Source organism: Aegilops tauschii, chromosome 7, assembly GCF_002575655.3.
Source record: "Aegilops tauschii subsp. strangulata cultivar AL8/78 chromosome 7, Aet v6.0, whole genome shotgun sequence".
NCBI lineage: Eukaryota > Viridiplantae > Streptophyta > Magnoliopsida > Poales > Poaceae > Aegilops > Aegilops tauschii.
In genome coordinates, this window is record NC_053041.3 from 522,337,045 (window position 1) to 522,361,960 (window position 24,916).

Genomic DNA, 24,916 nt, shown 5'->3' on the forward strand with positions numbered 1-24,916 from the left:
TTTAACTGCACTGTACTTTTTTTACATTGTTGAAATACATGAATTACAATGTCAAAGTATTTGTTAATTTTGGTCGAATTTCACGTGTTGTACATGGATTACTGTCTAATTTACTCTGTTTCAGTGAGTTTTCAGTCCTTGTAACTTGCTCCATCACCATGAATGCTATGCGCTTGTCATGAATGCTATGTACTTGTCATGACTCCAAGCTGGTCCAGTCCAACCCGATAAGCTTTTTCTGACGAGGCAGTTTTAAGCACGGCCTCGTTGAAACATACATATATACAAGAGAACAAAGAGACATATAGGTGTCACAATTCTATTGAATGAAAAGAATGACTGAAAGCCAATTAGATTTCAGTCAGATGTTAAATGGACAATCCCACTTTATCAAAGGAAACGGGACAACACACAGAAATTGCTCATGCTAAACGAACGCATCGTTTGGGACGCGCTAAAGAAAACTCACAAACCTTAGAATTTGTATCAAAAGGATTAGTAGTTACTCCCTCCGTTCTAAAATAAATGACCCAACTTTGTACTAACTTTGTATTAAAGTTAGTATAAAGTTGAGTCATCTATTATGGAACGGAGGGAGTAGATGTGAGATGACTAATTCTCATCTAGATGAGAATTAACAAAACAGAAACTAAAAACATGATCTCCTCGAGCGGCCGGGATCGCGAAAAAAGAAATGAAAAAGAGAGAGAAATTAGAGCACTTGGTACATCCGAAATACAGAGAAAAGAAATCATGCCGCGCATGTGTTGGCCTTGTCGACTCCCGTGGCGGTGACCTTGGCGTGGGTGCAGACAGCCATGGTCTTGTTGTTCGTGCCGGAGTACTCGATCTTGACGTCGGACATTGTGATGCCTTCGCAGGGCTTCTTCTCGGAGCAGAGCAGGCTGACGGCCTCGGGGGTGGAGGAGGTACCGGTGATGTTTTTGAACGAAACGTCCTTGACGGTGACCCTGTCGGCGTCGCCCTTGGAGGTGCAAAGTTTGTTGGGGCAGTACTTCTGGTCGATGATGATGGGGTTGCCCGAGTCCTCCATCTTGATGTTCTCGTAGGTGATCTTGGATGCTATGAGGGGCGACTTGGCGTCCTCGTACGACTTGATGCGGAGGCCGTTGCTGGAGCCCTTGAGCACGCAGTTCTTGACGGTGATGTCGGTCACGTCCTTCTCGTCCTTGTACCTCCCGAGGCTACCAATGCTGATGCCATGGCCTGGGCCGCAGGTCACGCCGCTGATGTTGACTTTTGTGGTGCCGGGGCCCATGGAGATGCAGTCGTCGCCAACGCCGATGGTGGTGTCGATGATGCTGACATTGGACGAGTCGCCCATGTGGATGCCGTCGGTGTTGGGGCTGTCCCCGGGCGCGGTCACCTTCACTTCCTTGACGGTCACGCCATTGCACTGGAAGATGTTCATGTGGAAGAACTTGGAATTGATGATAGAGATGCCTTCGATGAGCACGTCGTCGCAGAAGTCCAGCACCAGCGACTGCATGCATGCATGCACATTTATACGTAAGAATATAACAACATTTCTTCAATCATACTCCCTCCATTTACTTATACAAGGCCACTATGAAATATACGTTTTATATCAATACAAGGCCACCAACAGTAATCGAGGAAAGAATTAATGATACTATTTCCTTGTACAAGCAACTTGTTTAATATTTGCATGCATGTAGTCATAATGACACTAGCTACTTCCTCCATTCAGTTTCCTTGCATGCATGTTGCGTATTAATGATCCCGATAAACGAAAAGAAAAGTTGGCTTGTCAATTATGCATTAAATTTTACCTTGGTACCTGTAATTTGAGTTTGTGGCCTTGTATATAAAAATGGAGGGAGTAGTAAAAGAAATATACGCACGGATATATAATTTATTACTATATAATGTTATGCACGCGTACGTACGTTTGGCAATATCTTGCAGTTGTAGTTCTTTTGGCAGCTGTTTTTGGTCCAGACGGCCTTGCCCTGACCGTCGATGTTGCCTTTGCCGGTGATGGAGAGCTTCTTCACGCGCATGATCTCGATCCAGTTAGACTTGAACTTGGCCAGGTCGTTGGAAGCTAGCAGGTTGCCTTCCAGCTTGATGGTGAGTCCGTCGCCCTTGCACGGCCCCGTGAAATTCAGAGCTCCAGTCAGGAAATCACCCTCGGGGATGATGATGGTCGGGTTCCCGGTGCTACCGCATGCCGAAGCCCATGCCTCCTCCAACGCCTGCATGTAATTGCAATGCAATCCACCACGTGATCCATCGATCCATCATCATTCTTATATTCTCTCTCCTTCAGCACGTACGTACCTCGGTGCAGTCCGTTGTGCCGTCGGGCTTGGCGCCGAGCTTGGCGATGTCGTACTCCCCGCCCGGACCGGACGCCGCCGGACCATCAGCGCTCTCCTTCTCCGCCTTGCCTTTGGCGGCATATGTCGCGCTCACCACCGCCAGGAGCAACAAGACTCTCATCGCAACGTTCCTGAACGCCATTTTGGCTGTGGAATCCTCCTCGATCCTTGATCCTTTTCAGGCCAGGAGCTTCCGAGCCCAACCTTATATACACATCTGTTCAGGGGGGACAGGTGTTCGGTTTAATTATTCGCTATGCTCATGGCATGCATGCTCATTTGCTATTTTCAGGTTGTCGTTGCCGGCTAAACCGGGTTGCCGTCCGCTGGTTATTTTTGGATCACCTTTGCTACTTTGATTCCATGTTGCTTTCTCGTATTATCTCTCAAAAAAAAGCTCCATCTCATACATGGGATACAACACCTCCCCAACATTTCATCCCAAATAAGGTGTTGTAGGCATGGGAAATGAAAATAAAAATGAGAAGAAAAACTAAACTAAAACATAAATGGGACAATCACATATAATAAAAAGGATACAAAACAACAAAGAGAAAAAAAGGACAATATTTTTGCTGTTGTGCTTTTAAAAAGGTTCATCGCGTATTTTAATATTGTGCATACAAAAAAGGTAATCTTGTATTATCAATATTCACAGGTATTCGTGGTTATTTTTGGATCACTTTTACTAATTCTATTCCAAGTTGGCAAGTTGCTTGTGTCTCAAAATTCAGCTCCAGCTCTTTCTTATATTTCTCTCAAAAAGAGCTTTATCTCGTACATGGGACATAGGAGCATCTCCAACAGATCCCAAATACTTCATCTGAAATAATATGTTTTAAGCATCAAAAACTGAAAATAAAAAGGTGAAGAAAAAACTAAACTGTAAAACATAAATGGGAGCGGTGCGGTGGAGCAGGTAGCGGCTTTGGAGAGTCCGGTTGCCTCCCCAGTCTCGGTCCAGCTGTCGAGATGGACCAGGGCTGACAGGATAGGCAGCGCGCCCGAGGAGGTCAGGCCAGAGGATCAGGTGCCCACAGGGGGTCTGCACCAATGTGAATCCGTCCAAATAGGATCCTACCGTATCTCCTTGCTAGGCCCGACGGATGAGGACGGTGCCAGCCTTTCCGGTGATTCTTGGACCAGTTTGGACCCACTGCTTCACGAGGAGGGGAGCGACACGTGCATGCGCGGACAAACTGGGCAGGTGGAAGCCTGGGAAACCTTCCAAGTGTGCCTATCAGAGGATGGTTGCACCCATGCAACATGCACGCCGTTGCGTAACGTGGAGCCGGTGGTTTCTGTGGATGTGGCCACTGTTCTGGGTGATCAGGATGCAGTGCATGTCCAAGATACGACACAACGGGCTGGTGGGGATGTTCCCTTGCATGAGAATGTTGAAATGATGCGCGCAGAGATGTGCAAGTCTCTCTCTCCACTCCTGTCAATTCCGCCCAATCATGCGTCGGCGGTGCAAACTCGCAACCCTAGGAAGAAGAGGGGAGTATACGTCACACCAAGGAGGAGTGCGCGGTTGGCTAAGCATGGAGCATCAAAGCAACAACAAGTGCTCATTACGAAGTTGTGTTTGGCGCATGAAGGGGAGGTCTTTTCGGAGGAAGCCCTACGGATGAATGTGGACTTGTTTTCTCGCCCACTTTCGGACGCCCACATCGCCAAGGTACTAGCCCTATCCGGATGGGAGTCGCCTGCAGTGCCGTTGGAGGGGGTGGAGATGCACTAGTGGCCTCGCTTGTGGTCAAGGTAGGATCATGCAATGAATACACAACCATTGAGAATGATTGTGTAGAATGTTCGCGGGCTAAATGCACCAGCCCGTCGGAACGTTGTCTACCAGGTGGTGACTACGACCAGTTTGGCCATAGTGTGTCTTCAAGAAACCAAACTACAAGATGTATTGATAAATGTTGTACGACAGTGCCTCGGTGCTAAGTTTGAGAAGTTTTTTTACTTGTCGGCGTTGGGGACACGTGGTGGGATCTTGGTGACTTGGGATGCCACGATAACTCAACTTTCAAACCAACACTATATGAACCATACGCTCACGGTGCTGGTAAAGTGCCCGGATGATGAGCAACCTTGGTGGCTCACTTGTGTGTATGGGCTGCAAGAGGAGAGCGACAAAGTGGAGTTTTTGCAGGATTTGGTTGACATTCGAGACTTGCATGTGGGGCCTTGGCTTGTGGCCGGGGACTTCAATCTCATTGCTCGGGAGGAAGATAAGAACAATGCGTTGATTAACCGTAGGATGTTGGGAAGATTTCGTGCGAAACTAAACTTCCCCGAGCTAAAATAGATATATCTAAACGGAAGAGGATACACGTGGTCGAATGGAAGGCGGATTGCTACTTTGGAGAAGATTGACCATGTTTTTGTCTCCAATGAGTGGGATGAGGCTTACCCGGCCTGTGTTCCTCTCGGCCATGGGCACCGCGGTCTCGGACCATTGTCCGTTAATGCTTGATATGAATGTGCACATCTGTACGCGGAGGAGATTCAAGTTTGAATCCTTTTGGATTAGAGCGGAGGGATTTATGCAGGTGGTTAAGTTGGCATGGAGCTCGACGCCTGCGGCCACAAACGACTATCTCACACTGCAAAACAAGTTGAGGGCCACTGTGGTAAGCCTCCAAAGGTGGAGCGACCGTTGGATCGGCAACATAAAGCTACAAATTGCTATTGCACTGGAAGTCATCAAACAATTGGACACTGCTATGGAGGCTAGGGCTCTTTCGGAAGCCGAGAGGGAGCTGCGGAAGTGCCTGAAGAGGAAGCTTCTAGGATTGAGCTCTCTGGAGAGGAGGATAGCCAGGCAGCGGTCGAGACTGCTGCAGTTGCGCGAGGGCGACGACAACACTAGGTTATTCCATCAGCAAGCCAGTCATAGGCAAAGGAAAAATGTTATACGCACAGTGAAGCACAATGGGCATCTATACTCTAGGCAGGATGAGGTTGCGTCGACAGTGGATGCTTATTTTGGTGCGGCCTTCGGTGCCTCGGATACTAGGGGCCATACGCTAAATTTGGATGTGTTGGGCTTGCCACACCTTGACCTATCGCACCTTGAGCAGCCGTTTACGGCGGACGAAGTGGAGAGGGTGATCAAGGTCATGCCCCCAGATAAAGCCCCAGGACCGGATGTGTTTACCGGAAGGTTCTATGCAACATGTTGGAACATTATTAAGGAGGACTTCATGAGGGCTATGGATTGTTTTTACAAGGTGGGTATGAGAGGTTTGGCCGCATTTAATAAGTCCCTAGTCTCGCTCTTTCCTAAGAAGGAAGGAGCTTTGGAGGTGGGTGATTTTAGACCCATAAACCTTGTGCACGGGGACATTAAGATCTTTGAGAAGGTGCTAGCATGTCGGTTGGTGGGAGATCTGACGGAAATATGCCCTAGAGGCAATAATAAAATGGTTATTATTATATTTCCTTAATCATGATAAAGGTTTATTATTCATGGTAGAATTGTATTGACCGGAAACATAAATACATGTGTGGATACATAAACAAATACCATGTCCCTAGTGAGCCTCTACTAGACTAGCTCGTCGATCTAAGATGGTTAAGGTTTCCTAACCATAGACATTAGTTGTCATTTGATAACGGGATCACATCATTAGGAGAATGATGTGACGGACAAGACCCATCTGTTAGCTTAGCATATGATCGTTTAGTTTATTTCTACTGCTTTCTTAATGTCAAATACATGTTCCTTCGACCATGAGATCATGCAACTCCTGGATACCAGAGGAATACCTTGTGTGCTATCAAACGTCACAACGTAACTAGGTGATCATAAAGATGCTCTATAGGTATCTCCGAAGGTGTCTATTGAGTTGGCATGAATCGAGATTGGGATTTGTCACTCCGTGTATCGGAGAGGTATCTCTGGGCCCTCTCGGTAATTGATGTCTACTACGCAACTTTATTCTTGTAGACTCGTGTTGGGCCTCCAAGCGCAGAGTTTTGTAGGACACTAGCAATTTCCCCTCAAGTGGATGACCTAAGGTTTATCAATCAGTGCGAGGTGTAGGATGAAGATGGTCTCTCTCAAACAACCCTGCAACCAAATACAAGAAATCTCTTGTGTCCCCAACACACCCAATACAATGGCAAATGGTATAGGTGCACTAGTTCGGCGAAGAGATGGTGATAAAAGTGTAATATGGATGGTAGAAATATATTTTTATAATCTGAATAAATAAAAACAGCAAGGTAGCAAATACTAAACGGGCACATAAACTGTATTGCAATGCTCGAAAATGAGGCCTAGTGTTCGTACTTTCGCTAGTGCAATCTCTCAACAGTGCTAATATAATTGGATCATATAACCATCCCTCAAAGTGCGATGAAGAATCACTCCAAAGTTCCTATCTAGCAGAGAACATAAGAATAAGTTATTTGTAGGGTACGAAACCACCTCAAAGCTATTCTTTCCAGTCGATCTATTCAAGAGTTCGTACTAAAATAACACAAAGCTATTCTTTCCGTTCGATCTATCCTACAGTTCATACTAAAATAACACCAAAGCAAATTTAGATTTATAATATTCAATCCAAAACAAAGAACTTCAAAGAGTGTCCCAAGATTTCTACCGGAGAAACAAAGACAAGAACATGCATCAACCCCTATGCATAGATTACCCCAATGTCACCTCGGGAATCCGCGAGTTGAGTGACAAAACATATATCAAGTGAATCAATATGATACCCCATTGTCACCACGAGTATTCAATTGCAAGACATATATCAAGTGTTCTCAAATCCATAAAAGTATTCATTCCGATAAAAGCGAAATCTCAAAAGGAAAACTCAATTCATCACATAAAGATAGAGAGGGAAAACACCATATGATCCGACTATATTAATAAAGCCCGCGATACATCAAGATCGTGACATCTCAAGAACACGAGAGAGAGATTAAACACATAGCTACTGGTACAAACCCTCAGCCCTGAGGGTGGACTACTCCCTCCTCATCATGGTGGCCGCCGGGATGATGAAGATGGCCACCGGTGATGATCTCCCCCTCCGGCAGGGTGCCGAAACGGGTCTAGATTGGATTCTCGTGGCTTCAGAGCCTTGCGGCGACGGAACTTCTGATCTAGGGTTTCCCCAAAGCGTTTTGGAATATTTGGGAATTTATATGGTGAAGAGGGGGTGCGGGAGGCCACCGAGGTGGGCACAACCCACCTGGGCGCGCCTGGGCCCCCAGGCGCACCCTAGTGGGTTGTGCCCCTCTCGGGGCACCCCCTAGGTGCTGCTCTGGCCCATCGGGAGACTTCTGCCCATCGGGAGACTTCTGGTCCATAAAAAATCCACAAACAATTTCGCGGTGTTCGGACTCCGTTTGATATTGATTTCCTGCAATGTAAAAAACATGCAAAAAACAGCAACTCGCACTTGGCACTATGTCAATAGGTTAGTACCAAAAAATGATATAAAATGGCTATAAAATGATTGTAAAACATCCAAGAATGATAATATAACAGCATGGAACAATAGAAAATTATAGATACGTTGGAGACGTATCAGCATCCCCAAGCTTAATTCCTACTCGTCCTCGAGTAGGTAAATGATAAAAACAGAATTTTTGATGTGGAATGCTGCCTATCATGCCATCTCATATTCTTTTCTTTGTAGCATGGACATTTGGACTTCTATATGGTTCAAAGCAATAGTCTAGTTTTGACATGAGGACTTAAATACTCAAGCATATCAACTAGCAACAATGTCTTTCCAAATATCTATGCTAAAGTAAGTTATCCCTAGCCCATCATGCTCAATCATTGAACCATTCATGAAACACACTCGCATATTAGCTACACCCAATGCTCAAGTACGATCATAGTGCCCCCTAGTTAGTGCTTTATAAGAGAAGATGGAGACTCAAATTAAAAATAAAAATTGCATAAAGTAACAGAACGCCCTTTGCAGAGGGAAGTAGGGAATTGTAGAGGTGCCAGAGCTCAAAGCGAAAATTGTGAGATAAAAACATTTTGGGAGGCATACTTTTCCCACCAACAAAAATGACTTAGAGCTCCCAACACTTTCCATGCTAGATATATCATAGGCGGTTCCCAAATAGAAAATAAAGTTTATTCCTTTTTCCACCATACTTTCACTTTCCATGGCTAACCGTATCCACGGGTGCCCTCCATATCAACACTTTCCAAGGAATTTATTGTTTGACAACATAAAGTAAATTCATTTTTCATTTAGGGACTGGGCATCCCTAATACCTTTGCCTTACTCTCGTGCAATGACAAGTGAATAAACACTCATCGTGAGAATAACACATCTAGCATGGAAAATATTGGCCACCCCTCACCGCCTCGCGAGCGGTACGAGCACACAAAAGGGAAATTTATTTTGAAAATTAGAGATGGCACATACAAATTTGCTTAGAACGGCAAAAGAATACCGCGTATAGGTAAGTATAGTGGACTCATGTGGCAAAACTAGTTTAAAGGATTTTGGATGTACAAGTAGTGATCATACTTAGTGCAAAATGAAGGCTAGTAAAAGATTGAGAAGCGACCAACCAAGAAACGGATAATCTCATAAGCGAGCATTGAGCATAATTAACACCGAATAATGCACCACAAGCAGAATGTGAATTCATTGCACAACTATTGACTTTCGTGCTTGCATAGGGAATCACAAACCTTAACACCAATATTCTTACTAAAGCACAATTACTCATCAACATGACTCACATATCACATCATCATATCTCAAAACTAATACAAGGAATCAAGTTTATTTTGTCCAATGATCTTCATGAAAGTTTTTATTATATCCTTCTTGGATATCTATCACTTTTGGACTAATTTTCATGTGTTGCTTTAGATAAGCTCAAACAAATATAAGTGAAGATCATGAGCATAATATTTCATTCTCTCAAATTAATTTAAGTGAAGCAAGAGAGAATTTCTTCAAAAATACTAAAGCAAACCGTTCTCAAAAAGATATAAGTTAAGCACTAGAGCAATTCCATAGAAAAAAGCTTCATTGACGGGATGTAAGTGCCGCTTACCTAGCCTCCCTGGCAACTATTTGAGGACTCTATTTTATTTAAAAACTTTCAGTTCTAAGTATTTTTACTAAAACAGCAAGCAAAAATAACAAAATGACATTTCAAGAATAGCACACATCATGTGAAGAAGCAAAAACTTAGGCTCAACCAATACTAACTGATAATTGTTGAAGAAGAAAGGTGGGATGCCTACCGGGCCCCAAGCTTAGATGCTTGAGACTTCTTGAAATATTATCTTGGGATTCCTTGGGCATCCCCAAGCTTGAGCTTTTGTGTCTCCTTAATTCCTTTTATATAACGGTTTCCCTAAATCTTAAAAACTTCATCCACACAAAACTCAACAAGAACTCGTGAGATAAGTTAGTATAAACCAATTCAAAAACCTTATCATTCTCTACTGTAGCAAATCACTAAAATTACTATTCAACATTGCATACTAAATGCCTCTGCATATTTAATACTCCTATCCTCAAATAGAATCATTAAACAAGCAAACATATGCAAACAGTGCAAACATAACAGCAATCTGCCAAAATAGTACAGTATGTAAAGAATGCAAGAGTATCAATACTTCTTAAACTCCAAAAATTATGAAAAATTAACACACTGTAGAAAATTTATCAGAGCTTATTGTGCAAAAAGTTTCAACATTTTATCACATTCTGACTTTTCTAAGGAATTTTTGCAACAGCGATAAACTTTCTGTTTTGAAACAGCAACATGTAAACTTGCATAATAAGCATGACAAAGGCTATACTTGACATTTTTTTTGCAAATAAACAAGTAAAATATTATTATAAATAGCAGCAAACAAACCCTAACAATAAAATGATGCTCCAAGCAAAACACATATCATGTGACGAATAAAAATGTAGCTCCAAGTGAGGTTACCGATAATGTTGGAGACGAAAGAGGGGATGCCTTCTGGGGCATCCCCAAGCTTAGTTGCTTGGATCTTTCTTGAATATTAAGTTGGGGTGCCTTGGGCATCCCCAATCTTAGTGTATTGTCACTCCTTATTCTCCTCATATCGACATCTCACCCAAAACTTGAAAGCTTCAATCACACAAAACATAACGAAACTTCATGAGATAGGTTAGTATGGTAAAGAGTAAACCATTTCACTTTGGTACTGTCAAAGACAGGATTCATAATTGTTTCCACACAATTCCTACTGTAGTGTATCATTTTCACAATTTATATTGAGCAATATAAGCCATAGAAACTAGAAAACAAGCAAACTATGCATTGAGAACAGAATCTGTCAAAAGCAGAACAGTCTGTAATGATATGGATAACCACCATACTTCTGCTACTCAAAAACTTCTGAAAAAACTAGGAAAACCTAGGTAATTTGTATATCTATCACCTGTAAAAAAAATCAGATCAAAAGCACATTCCAGTGAATTTTAAAAATTCATGTACTGCGCGCAAAAGTTTCTGTTTTTGGACAGAATCAAGTCAACTATCATCCACACTATCCCAAAGGCTTTACTTGGTAATTTATCGAAACAAAAGCTATAAAACATGATTACTACAGTAGCATAATCATGTGAACACACAAAAACGGTAGGTAAAAGTGTTGGGTTGTCTCCCAACAAGCGCTTTTCTTTAATGCCTTTTAGCTAGGCATGATGAGTTCAATGATGCACGCATAAAAGATAAGAATGGAAATATAAAGAGAGCATCATGAATCACATGGCAAGCACATTTAAGTCTAACCCACTTCCTATGCATAGGGATTTTGTGAGCAAATAATTTATGGGAATAAGAATCAACTAGCATAGGAAGGCAAAGCAAGTGCAACTTCAAAACTTTCAACACATAGAGAGAAAACATGGTATTATTAAAATGCGTAAAAGCATATGTTACTCTCTCATAGTAATTTTCAGTAGCATCATGAATGAATTCAACAATATAACTATCACATAAAGCATTCTTTTCATGATACATAAGCATAGAAATTTTATTACTCTCCACATAAGCAAATTTATTCTCATGAATAGTAGTGGGAGCAAACTCAACAAAATAACTATCATGAGAGTGAAAATTGAAATCATGATGACAAGTTTCATGGTTATCATTATTCTTTATAGCATACATGTCATCACCATTGTCATCATAGATAGCAACTTTGTTATCATAGTCAATCGAAACCTCTTCCAAAATAGCGGACTCATCACTAAATAAAGTCATGACCTCTCCAAATCCACTTTCATCAATATAATCATCATAAATAGGAGGCATGCAATCATTACAACAAATTTGCACATCAAATCTTGGGGGACTAAAAATATCATCTTCATCAAATATAGCATCCCCAAGCTTGTAGCTTTGCATATCATTAGCATCATGGATATTCAAAGAATTCATACAAACAACATTGCAATCATGCTCATCAATCAAAGATTTTTTTGTGCCAAACATTTTATTGACTTCTTCTTCTAGCAATTGAGCACAATTTTCTGATCCATCATTTTCAAGAAAGATACTATAAAGATGATCAATAATATGATGCAAACTCAATTCCATTTTTTATATGGTTCTATTTTATAAACCAAAATAGTGATCAAACAAGAAACTAAAAGATTCGATTGCAAGATCTAAAGATATACCTTCATGCACTCACCTCCCCAGCGACGTCGCCAGAAAAAAGCTTGATGTCTACTATGCAACTTTATTCTTGTAGACTCGTGTTGGGCCTCCCAGCGCAGAGTTTTGTAGGACAGTAGCAATTTTCCCTCAAGTGGATGACCTAAGGTTTATCAATTCGTGGGAGGTGTAGGATGAAGATGGTCTCTCTCAAACAACCCTGCAACCAAATACAAGAAATCTCTTGTGTCCCCAACACACCCAATACAATGGCAAATTGTATAGGTGCACTAGTTCGGCGAAGAGATGGTGATAGAAGTGTAATATGGATGGTAGAAATATATTTTTATAATCTTAATAAATTAAAACAGCAAGGTAGCAAATAGTAAACGGGCACAAAAACAGTATTGCAATGCTTGAAAATGAGGCCTAGGGTCCGTAATTTCGCTAGTCCAATCTATCAACAGTGCTAATATAATTGGATCATATAACCATCCCTCAAAGTGCGATGAAGAATCACTCCAAAGTTCCTATCTAGCGGATAACATAAGAATAAATTGTTTGTAGGGTACGGAACCACCTCAAAGCTATTCTTTCCGTTCGATCTATTCAAGAGTTCGTACTAAAATAACACAAAGCTATTCTTTCCGCTCGGTCTATCCTAGAGTTAGTACTAAAATAACACCAAAGCAAATTCAGATTTATAATATTCAATCCAACACAAAGAACTTCAAAGAGTGCCCTAAGATTTCTACCACAGAAACAAAGACAAGAACATGCATCAGCCCCTATGCATAGATTACCCCAATGTCACCTCAGGAATCCGCGAGTTGAGTGCCAAAACATATATCAAGTGAATCAATACGGTACCCCATTGTCACCACGACTATTAAATTGCAAGACATATATCAAGTGTTCTCAAATCCATAAAAGTATTCAATACGGTAACAACGAAATCTCAAAGGGGAAACTCAATTCATCACATCAAGATAGAGAGGGGAAAACACCATATATATGATCCGACTATATTAACAAAGCCCGCGATACATCAAGATCGTGACATCTCAAGAACACGAGAGAGAGAGAGAGAGATTAAACACATAGCTATTGGTACAAACCCTTAGCCCCGAGGGTGGACTACTCCCTCCTCATCATGGTGGCCACCGGGATGATGAAGATGGCCACCGGTGATGATCTCCCCCTCCGGTAGGGTGCTCGAACGGGTCTAGATTGGTTTCTCGTGGCTACAGAGCCTTGCGGCGGCGGAACTTCTGATCTAGGGTTGCCCCGAAGGGTTTTGGAATATTTGGGAATTTATAGGGCGGAGAGGGGGTGCGGGAGGCCACCGAGGTGGGCACAACCCACCTGGGCGCGCCTGGGCCCCCAGGCACGCCCTAGTGGGGATTGCCCCCCTCGGGGCACCCCCCAGGTGCTGCTCTGGCCCATTGGGAGTCTTCTGGTCCATAAAAAATCCACAAAAGTTAGCATTTTGAAATTCTGCAACTCATTGAATGCATGTTTAAAAAGATGAGTTGCAACACAGACCAATAAATTCTGAACTTTTTTCTTCTAGTATTTAAAATTACCAAGTTGTCTGAATGCCACAGATAAGTATTTGAGCTAGTAATTGTGGCTTCATGATTATATTGTCTTTCTCTTGCTTGATCTTGTTGGCCTTGTTTTTGCTTCTCTGTTGTTTCTATTCTTGTTTCTTCATTGCGCACCACTCCTTCTCAAATCTTCTGGCCTTGCTATCAACTTTGATTTCTTCTTTTTGTCCCTCTTGGCTTTTGGCCATCTCTATTCCTATATGGTTTAATTTGTGACTTTTGGGGTTGAAGCTTTAGTTAGTGCTTTTTGGTTCAAGTTTCAGTTAATCTATTGTCAGTTTCATTTCCAATCTGAACTTTTCGGTCATGGATGATGCATGGCTTTTTCTTGGTTGTCAGCTCTTATTTACAGTATCAAAATGCATGAATTACAGTGTGCAATCAGCTGTGGTAAACAATCTTGTACTTGTGCTTACAGTCTTGTAGAATTGCTTTTACAGCTTGATTGTCGTGAGGCCAACGCAACTAGGTAGTAGCTTAAGAGGGGTTGATCAGGACGAGAGATGTGTGTAGATCGTCGAAGCGGATTAGCACAAGACACAAGATTTAGACAGCTTCGAGCCCCGGGAAACATCATCCGGTAATAACCTTACATGGTGTTTCTGGCTAGGTCTTATAAAATATGCTCATGAGGGAGTTGATGTATAAGTCGGCTCTCCTCTAGTTGTATCTAGCCCTTCAGATTATTTCTCCCCCCTTCTTGGGGTGCCCTGCCCCTCCTTATATAAGTTGGAGGGGCGGGTTACATGTGGAATCCCAATAGGATTAGGACTAGTCTATCTTCTAATACAAGCCGGATACAAGTCTGTGTCTTGATTCCTTGTAAGGGAAATATTCTTCATGCCTTTCCTCTTAAGCCGGCCCACCATAACATGAGCCGGCCTTCTGGGCCTTGGGCCTTGTCATCCATCTGAAACACCTATCGGGTCACCAATGAGTCACCGGGCCTGGCAGGGTCATCAGTGAGTCGCCACTCTTCGGGCGGTTTACCAATGAAACACCAAGTCCTAGTCGGGTCATATCTCCGGCCGAGTCATACCGCGGGGTATATCCCCGACACCAGAGATATCTCTTCGTCATACGGAGTGACAAATCCTAGTCTTGATCCATTCAAACCCAACAGGCACCTTCGGAGATACCTGTAGAGCACATTTATGATCACTCTGTTACGAAGTGACGTTTGAATACACACTAAGTATTCCGCCGGTGTGAGTTACACGATCTCATGGTTTAAGAAACAGATACTTGACATGAAGAAAGCTATAGCAAATAAATTAAACGATCTGATGGTAAGCTTATGGTTAGGTCTTGTCCATCACATCATTCTCCCAATGATGTGATCCCATTATCAAATGACAACTCATGTCTATGGTTAGGAAACCTTAACCATCTTTAATCAACGAGCTAGTCTAGTCGAGGCATACTAGGGACACGGTGTAGTTTATGTATTCACACATGTATTTAAGTTTTCAGTCAATACAATTCTAGCATGAACAATATACATTTATCATGAACGGGAAATATGATAATAACCATTTTATTATTGCCTCTAGGGCATATTTCCAACAGCATTTCTCCTTCAAACCTTTTTTATTTATTAATATACACCATTTAAAGTGTCATGCTCAAACTTTGCCCTATTCTGAATTTTATAAAAATGATTTTTTTCCTAATTATTTGCTTATTTACTACTACTATGGTCGGCGCCGCTAGATGCCCTGCTAAATTTTGAAAATTTTGGACATGCCTCAAGGAAATATTGTTGTGGCGGGCAAACTTTGTGCCCACCACTAGTATGTTACAATCCAGTGGTAGACAGAGTTTGGTGCTCTCCACTGCTGATTTTGTGTCTGCCCATATGGGTCGCGGTGTTTCACTACTATGCATTTAGCAGTGATAGATGCTTTTTTTTCACCCGCGACTAAAACTTTCCCAACATAGTTGTGGCGGGTACTAGACCTCGCTCGACGCCCCCTCCCCCCTCCCCCACCCTATAAGCCTTTTCTCTAGTAGTTGAACACTGCGGCCCATATGACATACGAAAAACTACATTCCATATAGGGATGCATCGGTCCATGGTTTACTTTGTGACTATTGGGGTTGAAGCTTTAGTTAGTGCTTTTTGGTTCAAGTTTCAGTTAATCTATTGTCAGTTTCATTTCCAGTCTGAACTTTTCGGTCATGGATGATGCATGGCTTTTGCTTGATTGTCAGCTCTTATTTACAGTATCAAAATGCATGAATTACAGTGTGCAATCAGCTGTGGTAAACAATCTTGTACTTGTGCTTACAGTCTTGTAGAATTGCTTTTACAACTTGATTGTGCATGGATTACCGTATAGTTTTCTATATAATTTTAAGTTCAGTTCACTGCTCTTGCATTCAAGCTTTGGTGAGTCTGCCATGTGAATCTTACACGACCTACTGGTTTAGATTTGTCATAAGATATCACCAATACTTGCCACAATTCTTTTTTTGTTGTGCAACTGTTCCTATGTTTCAGTTTTCAGATCATATAACTTGCTATGGCTGAACTTTCAGTCAGTTCATGATCTTGTTTTTGTAGCATCGACAATGCATGTCGTTTTAACTGCACTGTACTTTTTTTACATTGTTGAAATACATGAATTACAGTGTCAAAGTATTTGTTAATTTTGGTCGAATTTCACGTGTTGTACATGGATTACTGTCTAATTTACTCTGTTTCAGTGAGTTTTTAGTCCTTGTAACTTGCTCCATCACCATGAATGCTATGCGCTTGTCATGAATGCTATGTACTTGTCATGACTCCAAGCTGGTCCAGTCCAACCCGATAAGCTTTTTCTGACGGGGCAGTTTTAAGCACGGCCTCGTTGAAACATACATATATACAAGAGAACAAAGAGACATATAGGTGTCGCAATTCTATTGAATGAAAAGAATGACTGAAAGCCAATTAGATTTCAGTCAGATGTTAAATGGACAATCCCACTTTATCAAAGGAAACGGGACAACACACAGAAATTGCTCATGCTAAACGAACGCATCGTTTGGGCACGCGCTAAAGAAAACTCATAAAGCTTAGAATTTGTATCAAAACGATTAGCAGTTACTCCCTCCATTCTAAAATAAATGACCCAACTTTGTACTAACTTTGTATTAAAGTTAGTATAAAGTTGAGTCATCTATTGTGGAACGGAGGGAGTAGATGTGAGATGACTAATTCTCATCTAGATGAGAATTAACAAAACAGAAACTAAAAACATGATCTCCTCGAGCGGCCGGGATCGCGAAAAAAGAAATGAAAAAGAGAGAGAAATTAGAGCACTTGGTACATCCGAAATACGGAGAAAAGAAATCATGCCGCGCATGTGTTGGCCTTGTCGACTCCCGTGGCGGTGACCTTGGCGTGGGTGCAGACAGCCATGGTCTTGTTGTTCGTGCCGGAGTACTCGATCTTGACGTCGGACATTGTGATGCCTTCGCAGGGCTCCTTCTCGGAGCAGAGCAGGCTGACGGCCTCGGGGGTGGAGGAGGTACCGGTGATGTTTTTGAACGAAACGTCCTTGACGGTGACCCTGTCGGCGTCGCCCTTGGAGGTGCAAAGTTTGTTGGGGCAGTACTTCTGGTCGATGATGATGGGGTTGCCCGAGTCCTCCATCTTGATGTTCTCGTAGGTGATCTTGGATGCTATGAGGGGCGACTTGGCGTCCTCGTACGACTTGATGCGGAGGCCGTTGCTGGAGCCCTTGAGCACGCAGTTCTTGACGGTGATGTCGGTCACGTCCTTCTCGTCCTTGTACCTCCCGAGGCTACCAATGCTGATGCCATGGCCTGGGCCGCAGGTCACGCCGCTGATGTTGACTTTTGTGGTGCCGGGGCCCATGGAGATGCAGTCGTCGCCAACGCCGATGGTGGTGTCGATGATGCTGACATTGGACGAGTCGCCCATGTGGATGCCGTCGGTGTTGGGGCTGTCCCCGGGCGCGGTCACCTTCACGTCCTTGACGGTCACGCCATTGCACTGGAAGATGTTCATGTGGAAGAACTTGGAATTGATGATAGAGATGCCTTCGATGAGCACGTCGTCGCAGAAGTCCAGCACCAGCGACTGCATGCATGCATGCACATTTATACGTAAGAATATAACAACATTTCTTCAATCATACTCCCTCCATTTACTTATACAAGGCCACTATGAAATATACGTTTTATATCAATACAAGGCCACCAACAGTAATCGAGGAAAGAATTAATGATACTATTTCCTTGTACAAGCAACTTGTTTAATATTTGCATGCATGTAGTCATAATGACACTAGCTACTTCCTCCATTCAGTTTCCTTGCATGCATGTTGTGTATTAATGATCCCGATAAACGAAAAGAAAAGTTGGCTTGTCAATTATGCATTAAATTTTACCTTGGTACCTGTAATTTGAGTTTGTGGCCTTGTATATAAAAATGGAGGGAGTAGTAAAAGAAATATACGCACGGATATATAATTTATTACTATATAATGTTATGCACGCGTACGTACGTTTGGCAATATCTTGCAGTTGTAGTTCTTTTGGCAGCTGTTTTTGGTCCAGACGGCCTTGCCCTGACCGTCGATGTTGCCTTTGCCGGTGATGGAGAGCTTCTTCACGCGCATGATCTCGATCCAGTTAGACTTGAACTTGGCCAGGTCGTTGGAAGCTAGCAGGTTGCCTTCCAGCTTGATGGTGAGTCCGTCGCCCTTGCACGGCCCCGTGAAATTCAGAGCTCCAGTCAGGAAATCACCCTCGGGGATGATGATGGTCGGGTTCCCGGTGCTACCGCATGCCGAAGCCCATGCCTCCTCCAACGCCTGCATGTAATTGCAATGCAATCCACCACGTGATCCATCGATCCATCATCATTCTTATATTCTCTCTCCTTCAGCACGTACGTACCTCGGTGCAGTCCGTTGTGCCGTCGGGCTTGGCGCCGAGCTTGGTGATGTCGTACTCCCCGCCCGGACCGGACGCCGCCGGACCATCAGCGCTCTCCTTCTCCGCCTTGCCTTTGGCGGCATATGTCGCGCTCACCACCGCCAGGAGCAACAAGACTCTCATCGCAACGTTCCTGAACGCCATTTTGGCTGTGGAATCCTCCTCGATCCTTGATCCTTTTCAGGCCAGGAGCTTCCGAGCCCAACCTTATATACACATCTGTTCAGGGGGGACAGGTGTTCGGTTTAATTATTCGCTATGCTCATGGCATGCATGCTCATTTGCTATTTTCAGGTTGTCGTTGCCGGCTAAACCGGGTTGCCGTCCGCTGGTTATTTTTGGATCACCTTTGCTACTTTGATTCCATGTTGCTTTCTCGTATTATCTCTCAAAAAAAAGCTCCATCTCATACATGGGATACAACACCTCCCCAACATTTCATCCCAAATAAGGTGTTGTAGGCATGGGAAATGAAAATAAAAATGAGAAGAAAAACTAAACTAAAACATAAATGGGACAATCACATATAATAAAAAGGATACAAAACAACAAAGAGAAAAAAAGGACAATATTTTTGCTGTTGTGCTTTTAAAAAGGTTCATCGCGTATTTTAATATTGTGCATACAAAAAAGGTAATCTTGTATTATCAATATTCACAGGTATTCGTGGTTATTTTTGGATCACTTTTACTAATTCTATTCCAAGTTGGCAAGTTGCTTGTGTCTCAAAATTCAGCTCCAGCTCTTTCTTATATTTCTCTCAAAAAGAGCTTTATCTCGTACATGGGACATAGGAGCATCTCCAACAGATCCCAAATACTTCATCTGAAATAATATGTTTTAAGCATCAAAAACTGAAAATAAAAAGGTGAAGAAAAAACTAAACTGTAAAACATAAATGGGAGCGGTGCGGTGGAGCAGGTAGCGGCTTTGGAGAGTCCGGTTGCCTCCCCAGTCTCGGTCCAGCTGTCGAGATGGACCAGGGCTGACAGGATAGGCAGCGCGCCCGAGGAGGTCAGGCCAGAGGATCAGGTGCCCACAGGGGGTCTGCACCAATGTGAATCCGTCCAAATAGGATCCTACCGTATCTCCTTGCTAGGCCCGACGGATGAGGACGGTGCCAGCCTTTCCGGTGATTCTTGGACCAGTTTGGACCCACTGCTTCACGAGGAGGGGAGCGACACGTGCATGCGCGGACAAACTGGGCAGGTGGAAGCCTGGGAAACCTTCCAAGTGTGCCTATCAGAGGATGGTTGCACCCATGCAACATGCACGCCGTTGCGTAACGTGGAGCCGGTGGTTTCTGTGGATGTGGCCACTGTTCTGGGTGATCAGGATGCAGTGCATGTCCAAGATACGACACAACGGGCTGGTGGGGATGTTCCCTTGCATGAGAATGTTGAAATGATGCGCGCAGAGATGTGCAAGTCTCTCTCTCCACTCCTGTCAATTCCGCCCAATCATGCGTCGGCGGTGCAAACTCGCAACCCTAGGAAGAAGAGGGGAGTATACGTCACACCAAGGAGGAGTGCGCGGTTGGCTAAGCATGGAGCATCAAAGCAACAACAAGTGCTCATTACGAAGTTGTGTTTGGCGCATGAAGGGGAGGTCTTTTCGGAGGAAGCCCTACGGATGAATGTGGACTTGTTTTCTCGCCCACTTTCGGACGCCCACATCGCCAAGGTACTAGCCCTATCCGGATGGGAGTCGCCTGCAGTGCCGTTGGAGGGGGTGGAGATGCACTAGTGGCCTCGCTTGTGGTCAAGGTAGGATCATGCAATGAATACACAACCATTGAGAATGATTGTGTAGAATGTTCGCGGGCTAAATGCACCAGCCCGTCGGAACGTTGTCTACCAGGTGGTGACTACGACCAGTTTGGCCATAGTGTGTCTTCAAGAAACCAAACTACAAGATGTATTGATAAATGTTGTACGACAGTGCCTCGGTGCTAAGTTTGAGAAGTTTTTTTACTTGTCGGCGTTGGGGACACGTGGTGGGATCTTGGTGACTTGGGATGCCACGATAACTCAACTTTCAAACCAACACTATATGAACCATACGCTCACGGTGCTGGTAAAGTGCCCGGATGATGAGCAACCTTGGTGGCTCACTTGTGTGTATGGGCTGCAAGAGGAGAGCGACAAAGTGGAGTTTTTGCAGGATTTGGTTGACATTCGAGACTTGCATGTGGGGCCTTGGCTTGTGGCCGGGGACTTCAATCTCATTGCTCGGGAGGAAGATAAGAACAATGCGTTGATTAACCGTAGGATGTTGGGAAGATTTCGTGCGAAACTAAACTTCCCCGAGCTAAAATAGATATATCTAAACGGAAGAGGATACACGTGGTCGAATGGAAGGCGGATTGCTACTTTGGAGAAGATTGACCATGTTTTTGTCTCCAATGAGTGGGATGAGGCTTACCCGGCCTGTGTTCCTCTCGGCCATGGGCACCGCGGTCTCGGACCATTGTCCGTTAATGCTTGATATGAATGTGCACATCTGTACGCGGAGGAGATTCAAGTTTGAATCCTTTTGGATTAGAGCGGAGGGATTTATGCAGGTGGTTAAGTTGGCATGGAGCTCGACGCCTGCGGCCACAAACGACTATCTCACACTGCAAAACAAGTTGAGGGCCACTGTGGTAAGCCTCCAAAGGTGGAGCGACCGTTGGATCGGCAACATAAAGCTACAAATTGCTATTGCACTGGAAGTCATCAAACAATTGGACACTGCTATGGAGGCTAGGGCTCTTTCGGAAGCCGAGAGGGAGCTGCGGAAGTGCCTGAAGAGGAAGCTTCTAGGATTGAGCTCTCTGGAGAGGAGGATAGCCAGGCAGCGGTCGAGACTGCTGCAGTTGCGCGAGGGCGACGGCAACACTAGGTTATTCCATCAGCAAGCCAGTCATAGGCAAAGGAAAAATGTTATACGCACAGTGAAGCACAATGGGCATCTATACTCTAGGCAGGATGAGGTTGCGTCGACAGTGGATGCTTATTTTGGTGCGGCCTTCGGTGCCTCGGATACTAGGGGCCATACGCTAAATTTGGATGTGTTGGGCTTGCCACACCTTGACCTATCGCACCTTGAGCAGCCGTTTACGGCGGACGAAGTGGAGAGGGTGATCAAGGTCATGCCCCCAGATAAAGCCCCAGGACCGGATGTGTTTACCGGAAGGTTCTATGCAACATGTTGGAACATTATTAAGGAGGACTTCATGAGGGCTATGGATTGTTTTTACAAGGTGGGTATGAGAGGTTTGGCCGCATTTAATAAGTCCCTAGTCTCGCTCTTTCCTAAGAAGGAAGGAGCTTTGGAGGTGGGTGATTTTAGACCCATAAACCTTGTGCACGGGGACATTAAGATCTTTGAGAAGGTGCTAGCATGTCGGTTGGTGGGAGATCTGACGGAAATATGCCCTAGAGGCAATAATAAAATGGTTATTATTATATTTCCTTAATCATGATAAAGGTTTATTATTCATGGTAGAATTGTATTGACCGGAAACATAAATACATGTGTGGATACATAAACAAATACCATGTCCCTAGTGAGCCTCTACTAGACTAGCTCGTTGATCTAAGATGGTTAAGGTTTCCTAACCATAGACATTAGTTGTCATTTGATAACGGGATCACATCATTAGGAGAATGATGTGACGGACAAGACCCATCTGTTAGCTTAGCATATGATCGTTTAGTTTATTTCTACTGCTTTCTTAATGTCAAATACATGTTCCTTCGACCATGAGATCATGCAACTCCTGGATACCAGAGGAATACCTTGTGTGCTATCAAACGTCACAACGTAACTAGGTGATCATAAAGATGCTCTATAGGTATCTCCGAAGGTGTCTATTGAGTTGGCATGAATCGAGATTGGGATTTGTCACTCCGTGTATCGGAGAGGTATCTCTGGGCCCTCTCGGTAATTGATGTCTACTACGCAACTTTATTCTTGTAGACTCGTGTTGGGCCTCCAAGCGCAGAGTTTTGTAGGACACTAGCAATTTCCCCTCAAGTGGATGACCTAAGGTTTATCAATCAGTGCGAGGTGTAGGATGAAGATGGTCTCTCTCAAACAACCCTGCAACCAAATACAAGAAATCTCTTGTGTCCCCAACACACCCAATACAATGGCAAATGGTATAGGTGCACTAGTTCGGCGAAGAGATGGTGATAAAAGTGTAATATGGATGGTAGAAATATATTTTTATAATCTGAATAAATAAAAACAGCAAGGTAGCAAATAGTAAACGGGCACATAAACAGTATTGCAATGCTCGAAAATGAGGCCTAGTGTTCGTACTTTCGCTAGTGCAATCTCTCAACAGTGCTAATATAATTGGATCATATAACCATCCCTCAAAGTGCGATGAAGAATCACTCCAAAGTTCCTATCTAGCAGAGAACATAAGAATAAGTTATTTGTAGGGTACGAAACCACCTGAAAGCTATTCTTTCCATTAGATCTATTCAAGAGTTCGTACTAAAATAACACAAAGCTATTCTTTCCGTTCGATCTATCCTAGAGTTCATACTAAAATAACACCAATGCAAATTTAGATTTATAATATTCAATCCAAAACAAAGAACTTCGAAGAGTGTCCCAAGATTTCTACCGGAGAAACAAAGACAAGAACATGCATCAACCCCTATGCATAGATTACCCCAATATCAAGTGAATCAATATGATACCCCATTGTCACCACGACTATTCAATTGCAAGACATATATCAAGTGATCCATAAAAGTATTGATTCCGATAAAAGCGAAATCTCAAAAGGAAAACTCAATTCATCACATCAAGATAGAGAGGGGAAAACACCATATGATCCGACTATATTAACAAAGCCCGCGATACATCAAGATCGTGACATCTCAAGAACACGAGAGAGAGATTAAACACATAGCTACTGGTACAAACCCTCAGCCCTGAGGGTGGACTACTCCCTCCTCATCATGGTGGCCACCGGGATGATGAAGAGGGCCACCGGTGATGATCTCCCCCTCCGGCAGGGTGCCGAAACGGGTCTAGATTGGATTCTCGTGGCTACAGAGCCTTGCGGCGACGGAACTTCTGATCTAGGGTTGCCCCAAAGGGTTTTGGAATATTTGGGAATTTATATGGTGAAGAGGGGGTGCGGGAGGCCACCGAGGTGGGCACAACCCACCTGGGCGCGCCTGGGCCCCCAGGCGCACCCTAGTGGGTAGTGCCCCTCTCGGGGCACCCCCCAGGTGCTGCTCTGGCCCAACGGGAGACTTCTGGTCCATAAAAAATCCACAAACAATTTCGCGGTGTTTGGACTCCGTTTGATATTGATTTCCTCCAATGTAAAAAACATGCAAAAAACAGCAACTCGCACTTGGCACTATGTCAATAGGTTAGTACCAAAAAATGATATAAAATGGCTATAAAATGATTGTAAAACATCCAAGAATGATAATATAACAGCATGGAACAATAGAAAATTATAGATACGTTGGAGACGTATCAGCATCCCCAAGCTTAATTCCTACTCGTCCTCGAGTAGGTAAATGATAAAAACAGAATTTTTGATGTGGAATGCTGCCTATCATGCCATCTCATATTCTTTTCTTTGTAGCATGGACATTTGGACTTTTATATGGTTCAAAGCAATAGTCTAGTTTTGACATGAGGACTTAAATACTCAAGCATATCAACTAGCAACAATGTCTTTCCAAATATCAATGCTAAAGTAAGTTATCCCTAGCCCATCATGCTCAATCATTGAACCATTCATGAAACACACTCGCATATTAGCTACACCCAATGCTCAAGTACGATCATAGTGCCCCCTAGTTAGTGCTTAATAAGATAAGATGGAGACTCAAATTAAAAATAAAAATTGCATAAAGTAAGAGAACGCCCTTTGCAGAGGGAAGTAGGGAATTGTAGAGGTGCCAGAGCTCAAAGCGAAAATTGTGAGATAAAAACATTTTGAGAGGCATACTTTTCCCACCAACAAAAATGACTTAGAGCTCCCAACACTTTCCATGCTAGATATATCATAGGCGGTTCCCAAATAGAAAATAAAGTTTATTCCTTTTTTCACCATACTTTCACTTTCCATGGCTAACCGTATCCACGGGTGCCCTCCATATCAACACTTTCCAAGGAATTTATTGTTTGACAACATAAAGTAAATTCATTTTTCATTTAGGGACTGGGAATCCCTAATACCTTTGCCTTACTCTCGTGCAATGACAAGTGAATAAACACTCATCGTGAGAATAACACATCTAGCATGGAAAATATTGGCCACCCCTCACCGCCTCGCGAGCGGTACGAGCACACAAAAGGGAAATTTATTTT

At 43.4% G+C, this 24,916-nt stretch overlaps 2 protein-coding genes across 2 annotated transcripts; both read right to left on the reverse strand.

The window, feature by feature from the left end:
• Positions 1–303: 303 nt before the first annotated feature.
• Positions 304–3,333, reverse strand: LOC109765327 (exopolygalacturonase-like). The gene is made up of 3 exons (XM_045231843.2): positions 2,326–3,333; positions 1,932–2,240; positions 304–1,504 (listed from the first exon to the last, which is right to left on the reverse strand). Exons 1-3 carry the CDS (start codon positions 2,506–2,508, stop codon positions 752–754), a joined length of 1,245 nt encoding a protein of 414 aa, XP_045087778.2. The 5' UTR covers positions 2,509–3,333; the 3' UTR covers positions 304–751.
• A 13,185-nt stretch (positions 3,334–16,518) lies between these two features.
• LOC109765326 (exopolygalacturonase-like) lies at positions 16,519–18,752 on the reverse strand. Its single transcript, XM_073502852.1, has 3 exons — positions 18,542–18,752; positions 18,148–18,456; positions 16,519–17,720 (listed from the first exon to the last, which is right to left on the reverse strand). The coding sequence occupies exons 1-3, from the start codon at positions 18,722–18,724 to the stop codon at positions 16,968–16,970; spliced, it is 1,245 nt and encodes a 414-aa protein (XP_073358953.1). The 5' UTR covers positions 18,725–18,752; the 3' UTR covers positions 16,519–16,967.
• Between the last annotated feature and the right edge of the window lie 6,164 nt (positions 18,753–24,916).

Excerpts from the sequence above, each read along its gene's own strand:
- LOC109765327 (XM_045231843.2), bottom strand. The coding sequence starts at position 2,508 with ATGGCGTTCAGGAACGTTGCGATGAGAGTCTTGTTGCTCCTGGCGGTG. Across the intron at positions 2,241-2,325 it reads GCACAACGGACTGCACCGAG|GCGTTGGAGGAGGCATGGGC; the intron begins GTACGTACGTGC and ends AATTACATGCAG. Across the intron at positions 1,505-1,931 it reads ACTGCAAGATATTGCCAAAC|TCGCTGGTGCTGGACTTCTG; the intron begins GTACGTACGCGT and ends GCATGCATGCAG.
- LOC109765326 (XM_073502852.1), bottom strand. The coding sequence starts at position 18,724 with ATGGCGTTCAGGAACGTTGCGATGAGAGTCTTGTTGCTCCTGGCGGTG. Across the intron at positions 18,457-18,541 it reads GCACAACGGACTGCACCGAG|GCGTTGGAGGAGGCATGGGC; the intron begins GTACGTACGTGC and ends AATTACATGCAG. Across the intron at positions 17,721-18,147 it reads ACTGCAAGATATTGCCAAAC|TCGCTGGTGCTGGACTTCTG; the intron begins GTACGTACGCGT and ends GCATGCATGCAG.